The sequence below is a fragment of the Myxine glutinosa genome, chromosome 13 (assembly GCF_964187855.1).
Source record: "Myxine glutinosa chromosome 13, kmMyxGlut1.1, whole genome shotgun sequence".
Lineage (NCBI taxonomy): Eukaryota > Metazoa > Chordata > Myxini > Myxiniformes > Myxinidae > Myxine > Myxine glutinosa.
In genome coordinates, this window is record NC_136273.1 from 42,403,203 (window position 1) to 42,423,377 (window position 20,175).

Consider the following 20,175-nt stretch of genomic DNA (forward strand, 5'->3'; position numbering starts at 1 on the left):
CTCCCGCTCCCTTTATCTTATGTTTTATGTGTCAGTTTGTCTTTTTGTGATTAATGTTAGCTGTTACACGAGCGTCGATGTTGTATACAAAAAAAATAAAAAAAAAATATGATTTTCCATAAGGCCAGTGAGATCATTTGTGAACATTAGGAATAGGATGGGGCCTAAAATACCAGACTTGGGGGGGGGGGGGGGGGTTGTGTTAAAGAATGGAATTTAGAATAGGGATTTGGAATCTGAAGCTATGTATTAAAGAGGAAGTATAAAATTGAGAATGGAAGCTGCTGTTAGGGAATGTTTTGGTCACCTCTAGTTATTTCACCAAAATAACGTTGATTTGCATTTGCTGTAGCTTAAATATTCACGTTTCAAACAGGTCAGCCATGGCTTTCTGGAATTTGAAGCTGTCTAGAGAAAGTGTTGGGGGGCTAATGTCACAATTTTACAAAAATGTGGAGGCCATTATAAATAGAGAGAGTGCGGGTGCAAAAATTTAGGGGGTGGCCTATAACCCGAGTCCCATTGATGGATCCGTTACCGGTCTGCAGAGTATTTGTTTTAACCTTCATCCACCTGCAATACCTGGGAAAAGGCAAGAAAATAGAAATAACAATGAAAAAGAAACAACAAATGAAGTGCAAAACAGGATGAGAGTAATGCAGTGATGGTAAAACATTTGATAACGGCCAGCATCTATTCTCAGAACTTCCCACTGGACAATCCCTTCTTAATTAAATCCATACTTCCATTTAGACAGAAATCCATGACACCCCTGCCTGCGAGAGTAATCCCCTTTCAAGGGGTATGTGCGGATCCAGCATCACAGGATGCCTTCATTGACCATATTGCATCGTCTTCTTTCACACAGTGAAATTCACTGAAAGACGCAGGGAAACAGACAAAGACAGAAAACGACAAAGATAGACAAAGAGACAGATACAAGGAGACAACAAGCGTTACGCCTAGGCCCCCCGTCGATGAAGTGATGTGAGTTGACAAAGTGGAAGAAGCAAGGCGGCCATCTTGGATTTTGACGTGGCGACCCAATTTTCAATAGCGTTCTCCCTTATGCGTCGATAAACCCACACACCAGATTAGAAGTTAGTAGTTCGTATATTTTTCAAGATATTTCGCTCACAAGGTTCAGACATATATATATGGTTTTGGCCATCTTGGATTTTGACGTGGCGACCCAATTTTCAATAGCGTTCTTCCTTATGCCTAGATACACCCACACACCAGATTAGAAGTTGGTACTTCGCATATTTTTCCAGATATTCCGCTCACAAGGTTCAGACATACATGGTGGCGGCCATCTTGGATTTTGACGTGGCGACCCAATTTTCAATAGCGTTCTTCCTTTTGCGTAGATACACCCACACACTAGATTAGAAGTTAGTAGTTCGTTTATTTTTGAAGATATTTCGTTCACAAGGTTCAGACATATATATGGTGGCGGCCATCTTGGATTTTGATGTGGCGACCCAATTTTCAATAGCGTTCTTCCTTATGCGTAGATACACACACACACCAGATTAGACGTTAGTAGTTCGTTTATTTTTCAAGATATTCCGCTCACAAAGTTCAGCCATACATGGCGGCGGCCATCTTGGATTTTTATGTGGGTTGCACCCACACACCAAATTAGAATTCGGTCCTTCGCTTACGCATGCACGCACGCACGCACGCACGGACGGACGCACGGACGGACGCACGCACGGACGCACGGACGGACGCACACACGGACGGAGGGGAAAACCATAGTCCCCCTTTCGCTCCCCGGTGCGACGGGGGACAAAAAGAGACACAAAGAGGCAGATACAAAGAGAGCCAGAGACAGATACGAAGAGAAAAAGAGAGACAGATACAAATAGAGATAAATAAAAAGAGAGATAAATAAAAATAGAGATAAATAAAAAGAGAGAATTAAAAGCGACAGAATTAAGAGACAGAATTGTATGTGATCTTCACCTTTGACCTTTTAATCTCACAAACAAGAGGCTTTGGTGAGCCAATATGCAAACCTTGTTCAAATTTCAATTCATTCGGATGAAATTTGATGATTTTATGTGACCTTGCCCTTTGACCTCAAAATATGCTTCTAACTTTTGATTGGTGAACCAATCCAGTGACCCAATATGTAATCCCATGTTTGTAAGATTCTGTTCAAATTTCAAATCAATCAGATGAAAATGTATGATTTTATGTGGCCTTGACTTTAACCTTTTGACCTAAAAAAAACAAAACAATAATCACAATTTTGACGATTTTGTTTATATTTCGTGGAGATCAGTGTAGAATTGCAACCTGTATGTGATTGACAGACAAGAATTGCAACCTGTATGTGAATGACAGACAAGAATTGCAACCTGTATGTGATTGACAGACAAGAATTGCAACCTGTATGTGATTGACAGACAAGAATTGCAACCTGTATGTGAATGACAGACAAGAATTGTAACCTGTATGTGATCGACAGACAAGAATTGCAACCTGTATGTGATTGACAGACAAGAATTGCAACCTGTATGTGATTGACAGACAAGAATTGTAACCTGTATGTGATTGACAGACAAACAGACCAGACCAACCAATATACTACAACTATCGGGGACGCCTCTTCGTGGTGGATGCACCCTCCAACGCATGTCAGGGGCCAAATCTTCCCCATTTTTCTCTGCTGCCCAGATTCGTTAGGGCAGCGCAGTCACGGTCAGAGTGCCAATCGGTCCCCATGGACCAGCCCTTTCCCTCTTGTCTCTTCTCCCTCTCTCTTTTCCCTCTCGTTCCCCCTCTCTCCCCCTCTCTCCCCATCTCTCCCCCTCTCTCCCCATCTCCCTCCATCTTTCTACTCTGTCATGGCCCTGACTTGGTGAAGGCAGAGACCGGCCATCCTGGATGTAAGGGATCTCTGGGTCGCTCCTGCGAGATTGATCAGCTGTCTCCGTGCTGCGGGCTTGTTTGAGAGAACTGTTCGGGGCTATACAACAACAACAACAACCACCACCAATATACTTGCCAATCTTAGATTTCACAATTTTGGCGTTGCCCTTCGACCCGTTGACCCGTGCACTTAAGCGAACCTTGCGCCTTGCTATGATCACGCGTACACTCGTTTTGTCGTGTTGGCACACAAAATGAGTGCATTCCTCACCCTGTGCTTTAAATACGATGCACCCTCTCTTTAAACACTATGTGCTAGGAAGGAAAGCTCTCTCAAATTTTTATTCTTCCAAAAGTACATCGCAGGTCACTCTGAACTCTAACCAGCAGCGTGATAGGAAAGCCACATAGCGGTGTACCTATGGAATCCTATTAATATTATGCACAAGGGCAAGGGTACATGACAGCACATTTTCCATATTTCTGGTCCTGTTTGAAACTCATTTTCGAAGCAACATTAAACTTCGAAATAAAACACGATTTGACGACATCGTAACATATCTTTTAAATGTCTACATTGTAACACATATCGTGTGCTCGCATGCTCTAGGTTCTAGAACTGTATCGTCGGAGGATGTTGGTTAACTAGTTTTTTGTTGGATTTCACAACAGAGAGGGTGGAAAGGAGTACTGTAGGGCAAGTGGTCTTTTCCACGAGGCGCAGCTTGTATTATCTCTTAGTATAAAAGATTTGTTGCCACAATGAAGCAACGGTGTCCCGTATACACGGGGCGCGTCCATAGGGGAGGAAAGTACCTTAACCCAATCGAGAGGTTTAGGATGGCAGCTCCAGTGGGATGAAAGGGGTGAAAGGGGTGAAAGGGGTGAAAGGGGTTGAAAGGGGTGAAAGGGGTGAAAGTGGTTGAAAGGGGTGAAAGGGGTGAAAGGGGTGAAAGGGGTGAAAGGGGTGAAAGGGGTGAAAGTGGTTGAAAGGGGTGAAAGGGGTGAAAGTGGTGAAAGGGGTGAAAGTGGTGAAAGGGGTGAAAGTGGTGAAAGGGGTGAAAGTGGTGAAAGGGGTGAAAGTGATGAAAGGGGTGAAAGGGGTGAAAGGGGTGAAAGGGGTGAAAGTGGTTGAAAGTGGTGAAAGGGGTGAAAGTGGTGAAAGGGGTGAAAGTGGTGAAAGTGGTGAAAGGGGTGAAAGGGGTGAAAGTGGTGAAAGGGGTGAAAGTGATGAAAGGGGTGAAAGTGGTGAAAGGGGTGAAAGTGGTGAAAGGGGTGAAAGTGATGAAAGGGGTGAAAGGGGTGAAAGGGGTGAAAGGGGTGAAAGTGGTTGAAAGTGGTGAAAGGGGTGAAAGTGGTGAAAGGGGTGAAAGGGGTGAAAGTGGTGAAAGGGGTGAAAGTGGTGAAAGGGGTGAAAGTGGTGAAAGGGGTGAAAGTGATGAAAGGGGTGAAAGGGGTGAAAGGGGTGAAAGGGGTGAAAGTGGTTGAAAGGGGTGAAAGGGGTGAAAGTGGTTGAAAGGGGTGAAAGGGGTGAAAGGGGTCGAAAGGCACTCACTTGATGGAACGGATCTTTGCGTATGTTTCGGCAGGCAAGAGGCTCGTCATGAGGGAAAACCACAGAGTAGTTTTTGGCATAAGACTCGTGGCTGCGTTCTTTAATCCACAGGTTGTTGTCAGTCATGGAGTGTGGGAAACGCCTGCGGAATCAGTTAGTCATATATGTTACGCCATCAGCTCATAATGGTCATGTGAGGGATGGGAAGGAAGTCAAGGGAGAGGCATTAAAAGTAAATAAATGTGACTTTTAAAATGTGAAATAGTTTTAATGAATAAATGTGACTTTGAATTTAATTAAAAACTTCATTAAAATGTGACATAAACGTGAATTGTCCTGCACGAGTCATCGTTACGACGGAGAAGTTGCACTACAAAGATGAAGCACGTGACCTTGAACTGTGACCAAAGTTTTACCAACAACAAACGAGGTTTTTGTTACAGTTTGCAGGTAACCTTTGAAACGATTTCGTGCACAGCGAATTAACATGTCAGAACAGTTTGAGATTTCAAATAAAAGGTGAACGATCCCTTGCTGTGACACAAGTGACATCAATGCGGACAATGCCACTTGCACATGTACACGGGGTGCTTCACAAGACACTTTAAAAGAAACTACACTCAATTTTAAATAACGACTTATGGTACTAAATATGATCAGTATCAAACTTTAATTGTACATCCTCAGTTAATGAAAGTTGTATCCTACCAGACTCACCCAATGAACATAACTAAAGTGGAATTTTTTTTTTGGGATGGTGCAAAATAACACCTCGTGCTCTAGCCTCACGATGCGTGCTCTAACATCACGACGCATGCTCTAACATCATGACGTGTGCACTACCTCACAACATGTGCGCTATCTCATGACGTATATTCGACCTAAACCTCACGATGCGTGCTCTAACTTCACGAAGCGTGCTCTAACATCACGACGCATACTCTAACATCACGACGCATGCTCTAACATCACGACGCATGCTCTAACATCACGACGCATGCTCTAACATCACGACGCATGCTCTAACATCACGACGCATGCTCTAACATCACGATGTGTGCTCTCCCTCATGACACGTGCTCTAACCTCACCAAACGTGATCTAACATCACGACATGTTGCTCTACCTCATGACGTGTGATCTAAGCTCACGACTTGTGCTCTAACATCACAATATGTGCTCTACCTCATGACGTATATTCTACCTCTACCTCACAACTCATGCTCTAACATCACGACGCATGCTATACCTCATGGCACATGCTCTAACCTCACAAAACGAGCTCTAACATCATGACGTGTGACCTAACCTGACGATGCATGCTCTACCATCACAACATGTGCTCTACCTCATGACGTATATTCTACCTCTACCTCACAACACATGCTCTAACATCACGCCACATGCTATACCACATGGCACATGCTATAACCTCACAAAAGAAGCTCTAACATCATGACGTGTGATCTAACCTGACGATGCATGCTCTAACATCACAACATGTGCTCTACCTCATGACGTATATTCTACCTCTACCTCACAACACATGCTCTAACATCATGACGCATGCTAAACCTCATGGCACATGCTATAACCTCACAAAACGAGCTCTAACATCATGACGTGTGATCTAACCTGACGATGCATGCTCTACCATCACAACATGTGCTCTACCTCATGACGTATATTCTACCTCTACCTCATAACACATGCTCTAACATCACGATGCGTGCTATACTTCATGGCACATGCTCTAACCTCACAAAACGAGCTCTAACATCATGACATGTGATCTAACCTGACGATGCATGCTCTATCATCACAACATGTGCCTCTACCTCATGACGTATATTCTACCTCTACCTCATAACACATGCTCTAACATCACGACGCATGCTATACTTCATGGCACATGCTCTCACCTCACAAAACGAGCTCTAACAACATGACATGTGATCTAACGTGATGATGCGTGCTCTAACATCACAAAATGTGCGCTACCTCACGACACGTGCTCTACCTCAGGATGCGTGATGTAACCTCACGAAGTGTGCACCACCTCACAATGTGTACGTTACTTTAAGATGAATGCTCTACCTCACTATTCATACCTCACCAAAGTTGTATTTGCGACCTCATGATGCAATGCTCATCATACAAAGATGTAAACTAAAATTCTGGTAATGATCAGATCTAGTCGTTATTACTTTTTAAATTTTCATTTTCCATGAAGGATTAGATTAGATGAGTTAAAATCATATACAGGTATTTTGGTTTGTGATCAGTTGTTGTTGTTGTTGTTGTTGTTTCGTATGCAGCCGGTGGCTGTTGGTTGCATCGCTTCTGGAAGTGCGGCTGTATTGCTGATGCAGTGCCCATTTTACCAATCAGCCGGTACTCATTTTGCCAACATGGGAAGGATGGCAGGCTGAGTGAACCCACAACGGCACGACAGGGGCTCAAACTCAAGACCCCAAGATCTCAAGACAGCCACCTTAACCGTTACGCCAACACTAGACTTTGGTGATCAATGTTAAAAAGATGAGCAGTTCAAATTCCAGGTCCGGTATCCAAATGTCAAAGTAAAGTTCATTTTTCGACTGCAATGGCTGACAAGACGGAACATATATTTCTTGAAACCTTCGAAAAATCTGGGAAGTTTGCCCTGATTGAAAGACCAACATGCCAGCAGGCAACTTGCACCCACCGGATGTCATAGGGAAACATGTCTTTTTCTGGCCGTCCTCTGACAACCCAGTGAGACAGCTCTTGTCCACAGCCTCCACCCATCATCATTCCTGGGGAACACAAGACATTCAGGTATTTCCAACAATCGCAATCAAACCCTTCAGAAACACTCTGTCCAATCCTTCACTCCCTGCCTGTATTAACATTCATCTCACTACTCCCGGTCCCGGAAAAGCCACGTCTTGGGTGAACAATCCTGACAATTTTCAATCCTGACAAATCTCACACTCTTACAATGTCTCTCCGAAAGGACCGACTGGACAACCCTCCCATCTACTTTCTCAACAATCCTCTCCAAGAAGTTCTGTCGCTCAAGCTTTTGGGTCTCACTATCTGCCATGATCTTTCTTGGGAAAACCACATTTCCAAGCTGGCCTCCAAAGCCAGTCGCCGACTGGGCATCCTCCGTCGTGCGAAGTCCTTCCTTGGCACACCTGAGCTCCTCACCACATACAAGGCTTTCATCCGCAGCTCAATGGAGTACTGTTCCCCCCTCTGGGCTGGTGCTCCTGCCTCACACCTTGCTCGGCTTCACGCTGTTGAGGCCAAAGCTTTCAGAATCATTGGAATCTCCTGCGATGTAGTCAACGCCGAGGGCCTTTCACTCACTCACCGCAGGCAGGTTGGTGGTCTTTCTGTCTTCTACCGACTCCTCTCCGGCCTTGCTCCCCCAGCTCTCTCTGTGCTCTGTCCCCCCAATATTCCTTCAGGTCGCACAAGATCTGCCTGCAACCCTCTTATGGTTAAACTGCCAAAGTCTAGGCTCTCTGCTCACCTTCACTCTTTCATTCCCCTTTTCTCCCGCCTCTGGAACAAACTCCCCCACTCCCTTCAATCCCACTCCTCCCTCCAGGTCTTTAAAACAGCTGTTCACCACCATCTCTTATCTTCCCCCATCGAAAACCTTGATCTTTTCTACCCCCGGTAATTCACCCCAGAGTCCTTGCAGTGTTCATATGTTTTAATCCTCTCCCACCTCCCCCCAAGTCCTCCCGATGTCCCTGCTCTCAAATGTTGTGTTTGTGTCCTTCCCCCTCTTCCCCCTCTCTTTTGTGTCCTTCCCCCTCTCTCCCCATCTTGTCTGCCGCTCCCCTTGTTTTTTGTGTTTTGTGTGTCGGTTTGTCTTTTTGTGTGATTAATGTTAGCTCTTTCACGAGCCTCGATCTTGTATAAAAAACAACAACAACAAAAAAACAAAAAAACAGCGAGACAACCATCCAACACGCTGCAATTCCGACTTCTTGGAGATTGCATTTCCCATCTTGTACATTTATACAAGCTTGGACATTTGGCTAAAATGTCACTTCACTATCCCTGGTGCTGAAGAAGAACAAATACATTTTTTACAATAGAGGGAGCTCTTTGTAAGATATTTCGGTGAAGGTAGGCCTGCGGGTCCTGCAGGTTGCGTGAAAGTGTGTACGCGCACGTGTCACACACATTTCATGACCCGTTTATAAAATACAAAAATATCTACAGGATGTCATGAAGGCCTCAAGTTAAAAAAAAATGAATCATAGAGAGGACAAGAAGAGCATCTTGGAGCCGGTTGGTTAACAACTTCAACAGCTTTTTCAACTCCTGTTTCCTGCTCTTGTCTCCCGCTCCATTTATTATACGTTCTATGTGTTAGCTCTTACACGAGCCTCGACTAAGATATACTCGACAAAAATTATATAACAATTAAAAAAACTTGATATCTCTCAATTTACTGTGGATTTATCCAACCTGCGCTGTTGAAGCCACAACCCAGGAAGAATCCTCGAAGCTCGGGAGCCTCTCCAAGCAATGGCTTGTGGTCTGGGGTGAAGGACTCTGAGGGAAGGAAGTTGAAGGAAGGAGCAAATTCACATTAGGTGCAGTACAGCTCATTTGAATAACTCGGTCAAGGGTTAATGGTTTTGGTTCAGCATGTTTACAGAGTTCATAAATCATATAACAAGATGTGTAAATTATCCAAATCAATGTGCTGCTGCCCGACTCCTTTTTTTCATCTACAATCCTGTCCCGTGTGAATTTGTACCTCATTAGCTTTTGTGCCCTTCTCCTGAAGAAAAGTGCGCAAAACTCAAAGTGGGCCAGTGAGTGTGCGTAAAAGTGTCAAAAACAAACAAAACAAGAAAAAGAGCAATCATAGATCGCAAACCCTCGCCAGGATGTATTTTAAGTGGTTTTTAAGTTTCAGTGGCTTTTGTGTTAAAACAAATATGGCGGCCGAACTACGTGACTGATGACGTCATCATTCTTTTTTTCTCCACTAATTTATTCCTAGACTATGCTCAAGAAATTTCATCTTGATCGGATGACGTTTTGTACTTGTCAAATTATGACGTCATAATGGAGGCACCTATGACATCATCATTGGCGTATTTTATTCCCCATGGAGAGTTCTTTACAATGAGCCATATCTCAATTTTTTCTATTCAGCGCTTTCGGAGATATGGAGGTACCAAAATTTTTCGGTTTTTCCCAAGATGATGGCTGAACCACGTGACCTATGACGTCATAATTATAATAAATAACTTGCACCTATGGTGGAAATTTCCTGTCAATCGGACCAACGGTTGCAGAGAAAATCATTTATTCTGTGCGGACAAACAGACAAACAAACAAACAGACAAACAGACTCAAATGCAATACCCTCTCTTCATTCGAGGATAACAAGATCGGAATCTAACAGCGGCGTAGCCGGGTTTGTAAAATAAACCACAAACACAAATGATTAGCTTTTTAAACAGTCGCTAATGCTGTTCATAACATTAAACAAAGAAATTTGGAGGAATCCCGACATCCCTGATGTACGCTTTACATACAGAACTAAGTGAAGATCTACTGTAATCTATATACCCCACAAGGGTTGGGTAAATAACATGACCCTTCCTGCCGGGCCTATAAGTACTGTGTCGTTGGAAGAGACGTAACGCCGATGCTTTCGATCTTTCATGGTCATTTTAACAATCGGTTTGTTTCTGTTTCACACTGAATGAAAAACGTGAAGGTAGAGAATGGCAATTGTGATATATGACAGGTTCGACGATATGTTCAGCCTGAACAAAAATTATGATGTCATAATGGAGGCACCTATGACATCATCATTAACATATTTTATTCCCCATGGAGAGTTCTTTACAATGAGCCATGTCTCAATTTTTTCTATACAGCGCTTTCGGAGATATAGAGGGTGCAACGTTTCTCGGTTTTTCCAAGATGGCGGCCGAACCACGTGACCTATGACGTCATCATTTTTTTTTCTCCACCAGTTTAAGCCGACATGGCACTCAATAAATTTAATCTTGATTGGATGAAGTTTTGTACTTGTCGAATTATGATGTCATAATGGAGGCACCGATGACATCATCAATATTTTATTCCCCATGGAGAGTTCTTTGCAATGAGCCATGTCTCAATTTTTTCTATTCAGCGCTTTCGGAGATATAGAGATGCAAAGTTTTTCGGTTTTTCCCAGATGGCGGCCGAACCATGTGACCTATGACGTCATAATTATCATTAAAACATTCCACAGGGGGAGTTGCACATATGGTGAAAATTTCCTGTCGATTGGACCAACGGTTGCAGAGACAATCATATTTATTCTGTGCAGACAAACAGACAAACAAACAGACAAACGGACTCAAATGCAATACCCTCTCCTCTGGCGAGGGTAAAAAACCTCAAAGTGGGCAAAACTCAAAGTGGGCAAAACTCAAAGTGGGCAAAACTCAAAGTGGGCAAAACTCAAAGTGGGCCATTCGACTGCGATGGCCGTAGAAGCCTCATTATTGAGGGTCCTTATTGTCAATGGCAGACTCATTTCTTCGATCCCACTCACTAGAGCAGCTCGTGCGGTGAGAATCAGCACTATTGCATCAAAGTAATTAATTAAATGGCTCAACTTTTAGATTGCATGTGACGAAGATTGGAAAGGGATGCAAAGATCAGGAAGTAAAGCATCTCCCAATGGAGTCACCCTCCCACCTACACCTCAATTTAGCATCACAGGCAGCTTTGCGAAGGGCAATCGACTGAAGCGACGGGTGCTGCGTTCCATTTTTGGACTGTTTTCTCAGCATGCAGACGTCACCTCACACATGGTAAAATCAGTCCATCCCGACAGAGCTAGGCCACAGTATCATGGTCGAATAATGGCAGGTGCAAGCTTCGATCTACTGCTACGTGCATCATCAAACCAGAAATCATGCATGTCTATTGCTCAGATGAAATACACAAAATAATAAAAATTTTGTTTGTTTCCAAACTGAAGAACTATGGGACTCGAGAGTGGAACTGATGCCCTGTCCATTATCTCATGCTGTTCTCTTCAGGCTTTCAAACATTTTGTCCATAGTCACCTCATGCTCTCCCACATCTCATTAACTGGGTGTACTCACGTGACCTAATCCCTATAGCAGGAATGGGTGAAATCATATGAACACCTGGGTATTGTGATAAACTACTTTCATTTTGCAAAACTACTTTTGCATCCAGAGCAGGAAACGCTATGTTTTTGGGGTGATAACACCACCATACGTATCAATAACAAATTGGGTCAATTTTGTTTAACTCTTAGATGCAGACGTCAAAAATCCTACATAAACGCAGCCATTGGGCCTCGGAGGCCCAACGGATGTATTCGTGTAATGTTTTTTTGTTTGTTTTTTCAATAGATTTTTTTTCTTTTATATCCTTTTTCAATCCAAGTCGATGCTCATGGATGTGTATTTGCTCAGACAATGTGAATCATTGATCCTATTAGTTGGAAGAATCCCGTACAAGTAATGAATCTTTATTTTTTTTGCAAAAAAAAACATTTTTGTTCTTGGGTTTTCAACTTTTTTCCTCTAAAAAGTTGAAGCTCATGGAGGAGTATTTGCTCAAAAAATATGATTCACTAATCCTTTTATTTAGAATGTATATGTCCACAACTGTCAAAAATCCTACACCTATGCAGCCATTGGGCCTCGGAGGCCCCACTGATGTATTCGTGTAAAGTTTTTTAATTTTCATATTTTTGTCACTGAATTATTTGTAACCAAGTTATAGGAGCATATAATGAGGCTCATATCAAGAAAATAATGATATAACATAGTAGTACAACAACATTTATGCGGCACCTCAAAGGCCCCAGGACTACATTTGTGTCGGATTTTCGGGTTATAAGTGAAGAATGAAGATTTTCCCACGAGCCTGAATGAAATTTTTATTTATTTATGTCACTGAATTTTGTGTAACAACATGAAGGTCAGTGAAAATGAGGCTCATTCCAAAAAAAAATTCTACAGCATAGTTTTTGCAACAAAAAAAATCTTGTGGGCCACCGAGGCCCAATCACTGCATCCAAGGGTTAAATAACATATCAGTGGCTTCACACGTTGTTCCTGGATATGCAGATTCATTCTGTGTACACAAACGTAGGTAGACATATGAAAACCACTTCTATTTTATTTACCTCCTTGAAACCTATACTAATTCCTTGGTCACCCACATGAAGTGACGTCACATTTAGGTCAGACTAGGAAGATAGGGTACATTTCACTTCTTGAAGGATATTGGCAAAACATCTCTGTATGTTGTAGCCGTCAGACTCGTTCCAGCTACCCGGTCCCGAATCTCGACGAACTGTGTCAAAGCGGTCATGTGGGCCAACTGATTGGGTTGTCAAAGCTCGCCTATACCTATGACCCTGCAATCCTTACTTTTTTAAGAGGCAGAATATTTGAAGAGGTACAGCATACCGCTGCACAGGACATAAAAACCATGCACACCTACAACCATCAATGGTGACTCCATCTCAACAAACGGAATACCATCTGTTCCCCTTTCCAACTAAACAACAAGAAGACGTCATGCGGAACTTGCAAAATCCACCCCCCCCCCCCCCCACAATAAAAAAATTCCATTGATACAGCAAATTGACCATTTCATCAAGATTAAAATTGACAATCTTGATCAAAGCTCTGGTCAATAGGAAGAAAAGTGACGATTTTTCAGATGAAAAATGATGATTTTGGAAGGTTGACCTTGAGTTGACCTTTGAACTTTTGACCTCAAAAATAGTTAGTTTCCCTATTTAGTTACTCGATGTGCAAATGCTGTTCAATTTTCAAGTCAAATGGATGAAAATTGAGGATTTTTGAAACTTGGCCTATGTTGACCTTTAGGCCCATGTTGACCTCAAAAATACTTGGTCGTTGAATTCAGTGACCAGATATGCAAGTCCTCTTCAAATTTCAAGTCAATTCGATGAAAATTGAGGATTTTAGAAATTTGGCCTATGTTGACCTCAAAAATACTTGGTGGTTGAATTCAGTGACCAGATATGCAAGTGCTCTTCAAATTTCAAATCAATCGGATGAAAAGAGGATTTTAGAAATTTAGCAAAGTTGGTGACCTTTGGCCTATGTTGACCTTTTGACCTTTTGACCCCAAAAACAATAGGCTTCTTGCTTTTGACTAACTCTACCATTTGGTGAGGTTTCGTGAAGATCAGTTGAAAATTGTGACCTGTAGGCTGGTGACAAACAAATAGACAAACAAACAGACAGACAAACAGACGACAGAACCACAAACGCAACCGACCCATATACTTGAAAAATCTTCGATTTTGCAAGTAAAAAAGAAGCAGACAGACAATTATAATACAAACTTAATAGAATATCCTTCCCCTTTTCAAGTAGCTCGACCGATTGAGAGGTAATACAGGACAGTTACCATCACCTTCCGCCAGCACGCAGAGAGTGCAGCCAGGAAATAGCAGCTAGGGTCAATCTACTGCGGAGTAGCCTTCACATGACTGTGGAGTAGCCTTCACAACTCTGCGCTCTTCCACACTTGCACTAATGCATGACCCTGCAGAGTACCGAGTATCTGCTTGGGGTAAGAGTACATACACAAAAAGTGGATGTACAGCTCAACTCTACCCTGTGATTGATCATTGGCTTCCTACGAGTTGATAATTATCAATACCTGCCTCAACCATTACCACACACATACAGTCACGTGAAAAAGTAAGTACACCCCATGTAAAGTTTTGACTTTTTCAACATATTTCAACATACAGCTATTTGATCTTCATTTCAACAATATTGATAGATAAAGGTGATATAATATAACAAATATCATGAAACATTTACATTTTGTAGTCCATTGTATAATTTAAATAAACATAAATGCAAATTTTGCATGTGGAAAAAGTAAGTACACCCTTGGCTAGAATAGGTGGTATTGCCCCATTTGGCAGAAACAACCTCAAGTAGGCGTTTCTTATAACTGTCTACCAGTCTCTGACATCGACTGGGAGAAATTTTTGCCCACTCCTCCATGCAGAATTCTTTCAGCTGTGCGATGTTTGAGGGGTTTCTTGCATGCACAGCTCGTTTCAAATCCCCCCACAACATCTCGATGAGGATTTAGATCCGGGCTTTGACTTGGCCATTCCAGAACCCTCCATTTCTTTCTTTTCAGCCATTCCTTGGTGGATTTACTGGTATGTTTAGGGTCATTGTCATGTTGCAAGGTTCACCTTCGGTTGAGCTTCAACTTTCCAACAGATGGCCTCACATTATCCTCAAGCACCCTCTGGTACAATGAAGAATTCATAGTGGATTCTATGATGGTGAGCTGCCCAGGCCCTGATGCAGCAAAGCTGCCCCAAACCATAATATTTCCACCACCATGCTTTACAGTTGGTATCAGGTTCTTGTGGTCAAATGCTGTCTTTGGTTTTCGCCAAACATGTCTTCTGGTACTGTGGCCAAATAGCTCTACCTTTGACGCATCTGTCCAGAGCACATTGTTCCAGAAGTGCTGGTCTTTGCCTAGGTGTTCATTGGCAAACTTTAGTCTTGCCCTGATGTTTTTTCTGGACAGCAATGGGTTCCTCCTGGGACACCTCCCACGTAGATCAAACGTGTGCAGCCTCTTTCTAATGGTAGACTCCTGCACTTTGACATCAACAGTGGCAAGAGCTACCTATAGGTCCCGTGATGGCATTCTGGGGTTCTTAGAGACTTTTCAGCATCTTGCGGTCTGCTCTCGGGCTGAACTTGCTGGGGCGGCCTGGCCTGAATAAGTTGGAAGTTGTTTGGAATCTTCTCCACTTGTAGATGATCTTCCGGACAGTCGAATGATTGATTTCAAATTGTTTAGAGATCTTTTTAAATCCCTTCCCAGACTTGTAGGCATCTATAACCTTCTTTCTGAAGGCCTCAGAGAGCTCTTTTGATCTAGGCATGGTGACGCCGCACACTTCAACAACAAAGAGCAAACCAAACTAAATGTCTGAGGTTTAAATAAGACAGGTTCCTCCAAGATCCTCTAACGATGTTCTAATCATTTGCACCTGAACTGGTGCACCTGATTCTAATTTTAGGTATTTGAAGTAGTGATAAATGTAGGGGTGTACTTACTTTTTCCACATGCGAAATTTGCATTTATGTTTATTTAAATTATACAATGGACTACAAAATGTAAATGTTTCATGATATTTGTTATATAATATCACCTTTATCTATCAATATTGTTGAAATGAAGATCAAATAGCTGTATGTTGAAATATGTTGAAAAAGTCAAAACTTTACATGGGGTGTCCTTACTTTTTCACGTGACTGTACGTACATATACACATACGTGCCCACACACACACACACACACACACACACACACACACACACACACACACACACACACACACACACACACACACACACACACACATACACACACACACAAGAAGGTGGATCAATCGAGACATGGGAGGACTCCATTCCACGATAACAACCAATGACACAGACAGACAGACAGACAGGGGCATTGCATTAGTCTTGCATCCCCTTTGAGGTGAAACTAACTAGAACAGCACTAGGTAGAGCGCAAACCTCCACGAGGCTGAACAGTTTATGGTTTGTATCCCACTGATAGGTCGGATCTGGATTTGGACCTAAACCAAAATCTCATCAATTCATCCTCGTCACATCCAACCTCTCCACCAAGTTTCCTCTGAATCCGTCCATAACTTTGTGAGATATCCTGTTCACCGACAGACAGACAAACAGAGGTGAAAACCCAATCTCCGTCGATCTTTAGTGGTGGAGGTAACAAGAGGGAGTCCTTGGACGAACCAGCACATTTCTGCAGATCAGTCATATCTGACTATGATCCGCCCAGTTTGTAATATTTCCAAATGTTCAATTTAGGTAAAAACTAGCAGGAGTACCCAGCGTTGTCGGAGGGAATGTGGGGGGGGGGGGGCGGAGTGGGTTGGAGTGAGGAGGCAGGAGAGGGAGGGGTGAGTAAAGAAGTGGGGGGAGTGGAAGGGGGAGGGGAAGGGGACAGGAAAGATATACTACATATACATATTTGGGGGGGCTTTGACAGGCCCCTCCGTCTTGAGGGAGGGTGGGAAGGAAAGGAGGAAAAATTTACCCTTTCAAAGAGTGCTTTAACCTCAGTGTTGCACAGGTAAAAAAAGGAAATTATAATACCCTCTGCCACCATCACCAGGTGGCGCTACACAGTACATATTTACATTGAGAATCTACGCTCCTTTCCAGGTCACCCTCACCTCCGAATGAGGCTGCGGCCACATGGCCTATGTTACCCCCCAGCCAAAGTTGTATTTGTACCCCGAGTAAAGTATATAAGTGTTTAGACGCGGAGTACCCGGCATTGCTCAAGCGAAAAAGAAACATTAACATATTTTAAATGAGGGCAAATATAATGGAAAAGCAATTACATCCAAATCAGAATCCACCACAAATGTCAAATCATTATTTTACCTTTTCGTTGAATATATGCTGGTAAATGTACCGTTCATCACGTTTCTAAGTTAAGTATGATGACATCCAGGACGAAGAAGAAGCCCTCCTACCAACTCCGTACACTTCCGGAATTGTTTTATTATTTGTGTTCAAATGTTTGTGAATTGTTTTGTATTTATTTATGTGAATGTGTACTTGTATATAATTATAACTGTCATTAATGAAAAAGGCTTAGGCAATAGAGATTTTTTTAAAATTAAAAAAAAGAACTTTTTGTTTTTGCCTAAAATACTCCCAGGCACTCACTGATGAATCTCTGAACGTTTGACGAAGATCCGTTCTGCCATCTCTGAGAAAAATGGCGACACACACAGACAGACAGACAGACAGACAGACCAATGGCTCTTATATAGTAGATGATGCAAAGTAAATGTAACAATCCTGATAAATCAAAATCATCACCATGCATAAGAGGACACATGACCCTAGTAAATGTCATACTTTTTACATTTGTAAGCATATGGCAACGGTCATACCCATGACCTCTAACAAGGGGGAAGAGTCAACCACATTGAGTGGAATAGCCTCACATGTAGACCACACCAGGTGAAGCAGCCAAATTGTCCCCACCCTTAAGGTGGATAACGATTTATGTTTTTTTACTCGACAATCAATGTCGTGGCAGTTCTGAAACCAACTCGATCCTCCTTGAAGCATAGAATCCAAATCCCTAAAATGCTGCTTTCAGTTGGATTTCAACCAACAACCTCTGAGATGCCAGTCAATTAAATGTGCTCAACAAGCCACCACATTACCCAAGTATCTTAAACTTAAACCACCACTGTCGTTGAGAATGCGTGTATTTGATCTTAAATTTGATGTTTCTTAATCAAATCTATAAATTTGATTAAGAAACATCTGTTATTGTATGTATAGTGCTTTACCTGGTCCACAGACTGTTGATTTGATCCCTGTGTGTGCAAGTGAGGGTACACGATTAATGGCTCCTTGGATGAGTTGAGAGAACACATCCCAGTCGAGGTCATAAAGGCCGAATGAAAAGTCATCGGAGAGCTGTAGACAACATGGGGATGGAGGTGCAAGATATAGAGACTCTCTGAGCAAGAATGTAAGCAAATCCCTCTACCGGCGAATACATGCCACTGCGGAGAAGTCGCGTCATTCAGCTGCTGCCATCATTCGGACACCAAGGTAACCATCAGATACCATTACAGACCACTCAGACTGGCCCAGCTTTAAAAAATAAAATGTAGGAGTCCCATGAAGGAATGACGACAATTACTTTTCGTTAAGGGAAGTCTACATCGCTGATCAAATTAAGGTGCATTAAACAATTTTTTCATATTTTGACTAATCATAACAAAGGACCGATAGCCCTGGACATCATATGGTCATGGGCATTGATAATGGGGATACATCCAATGAGATTGACCTCTCTGGCCCAATGATGAATTAAATTCATTAAAATTAAAAATTAAAAATTTTTAAATATTTAAATTAAAATTTATGTTCGCCTGCTTGTTATTACTATTTGATATACGCATTGAACGAGACTCAGATCTCAGGTACAAATCTCTTAGACAGTGTTCATTTGTTTTTTATTCAGTAATGTCCTTGTTGGTCTAATAAAATGGTGTCTTGTGATGTCTTTGTCCATCCTGGATGTGATTTATGAGGGGCGTTGAAATAGTTATACAACCAAGACACTCAGATATTCCAATGCACTTTAACGTTTTGTGTATAATAAACAGGCTGACAGTATAGCCTAGAGATATGTCTACCCCTAAGCTGTCTAGCCTGGGTTCAAATCCCGACTTAGTTATAAACTGTTATCCCGGTGTTACGCAGTCAGGGCGACACACCGATATGTGCACCGTCCCTATGTTGGATACTGGGCATCCCTTCTGCCAGTATTATGCAGTGGACGATGAAGATGTGAAGGTGTCATTCATAAGAGGGGGCGAGTTATCTCCAGGACCTTGAAAAAATTCCAAATTTCTGGATAAACGATGGGAAGCAAGTGCTATGCTCTTCCTGGACACTCCTTGACAACATGTTATGCTGTCTCTTATCTTAGAGAGTGTTTGCTGTTTGGGAATCAGTTTTTCCAAATAAATTTATCAGAAAGTTTTCAGGTTTCACGTGAACAGCCATCTTCAGATATGAATCGCAACCAACGTCCTTGAAGGAAAAGATTGATCGTCCTTTGTGCAGGCCACACCAGAAATTTGGTTGACCTCCGCCACTTCTTGATTGCCTAATTCAATTCAAACTTTAAAAACCGCAATTATCGAAATTTTGCATGCCCTGAAAGTTAAATCATCTCATAGCTGTGCTTTGCAGATTTTACTTAGTTTGCTTGGCAAGAATACACATAACGTGAACTTTAGATTGAACATGAGTTTTAACAGAACTCTTTCGAAAGGTATCACTCCCAAGAAAGAAATGGACTTTCACCATGTGCAGGTTTTGTAAATTCCCTTCAAAGAATAAAAAATATATTGTGTTTTCAGCTACATCCCCTTGCTTGGCAGGGGGCTCCTCCTTCTGACTCCACATTTCTTTATCTTCTGCTCCCGCTTCTGGTAAGTTCCCAGGTCATAATTCTTCCCAGTTTTCCTGTGTAAAATCCAACACACAAACTTGCGTACCCTTGGCGTCAATGGTATGTACGTGTTGAAAAAACAAGTGGTTACCCGTTGGGATGTGAGCAAGGAAATTACGGTTGCCCAACAGAAAAATTTGCGTACCCTTGGCGTCAATGGTATGTATGTGTTGAAAAAACAAGTGGTTACCCGTTGGGATGTGAGCAAGGAAATTACGGTTGCCCAACAGAAAAATTTGCGTACCCTTGGCATCAATGGTATGTACGTGTTGAAAAAACAAATGGTTACCCGTTGGGATGTTAGCAAGGAAATTACGGTTGCCCAACAGAAAAATTTGAGTGCCACGGGACATCAGGCAGGCGATTTTTCAAGCCCAGCCTTGTAATTCATTCAAAATACACAGTTATTGACTGATGTCTTTATCCCTGCAAGTAATTCATGTGCAAGGTCATGCAAATTTATGTGCAGCCTTAGATCAACGAAAAAACTTCTTTAAAAAAAAAAATTGTACATCCATTTTGCTTCCACGCGTTAACCAACAGACAGCATGGTTGTCCGAATATCTTTGCAAAAGATGAGTATCGGAACCTGCTTGAAGGAGTTCAGT

At 42.4% G+C, this 20,175-nt stretch overlaps 1 protein-coding gene across 2 annotated transcripts in view; it reads right to left on the minus strand.

The window, feature by feature from the left end:
* SARDH (sarcosine dehydrogenase) overlaps positions 1-20,175 on the minus strand; it is a 179,246-nt gene that overhangs the window by 97,041 nt on the left and 62,030 nt on the right. For both annotated transcript variants that reach the window (XM_068134325.2, XM_068134326.2), the window contains exons 8-11: positions 17,886-18,015; positions 8,915-9,001; positions 7,146-7,236; positions 4,439-4,580 (exon numbers count right to left, since the gene is read on the minus strand). In XM_068134325.2, coding sequence (XP_067990426.2) covers positions 4,439-4,580; positions 7,146-7,236; positions 8,915-9,001; positions 17,886-18,015 — 450 coding nt within the window. The remainder of the gene's footprint in view (positions 1-4,438; positions 4,581-7,145; positions 7,237-8,914; positions 9,002-17,885; positions 18,016-20,175) is intronic.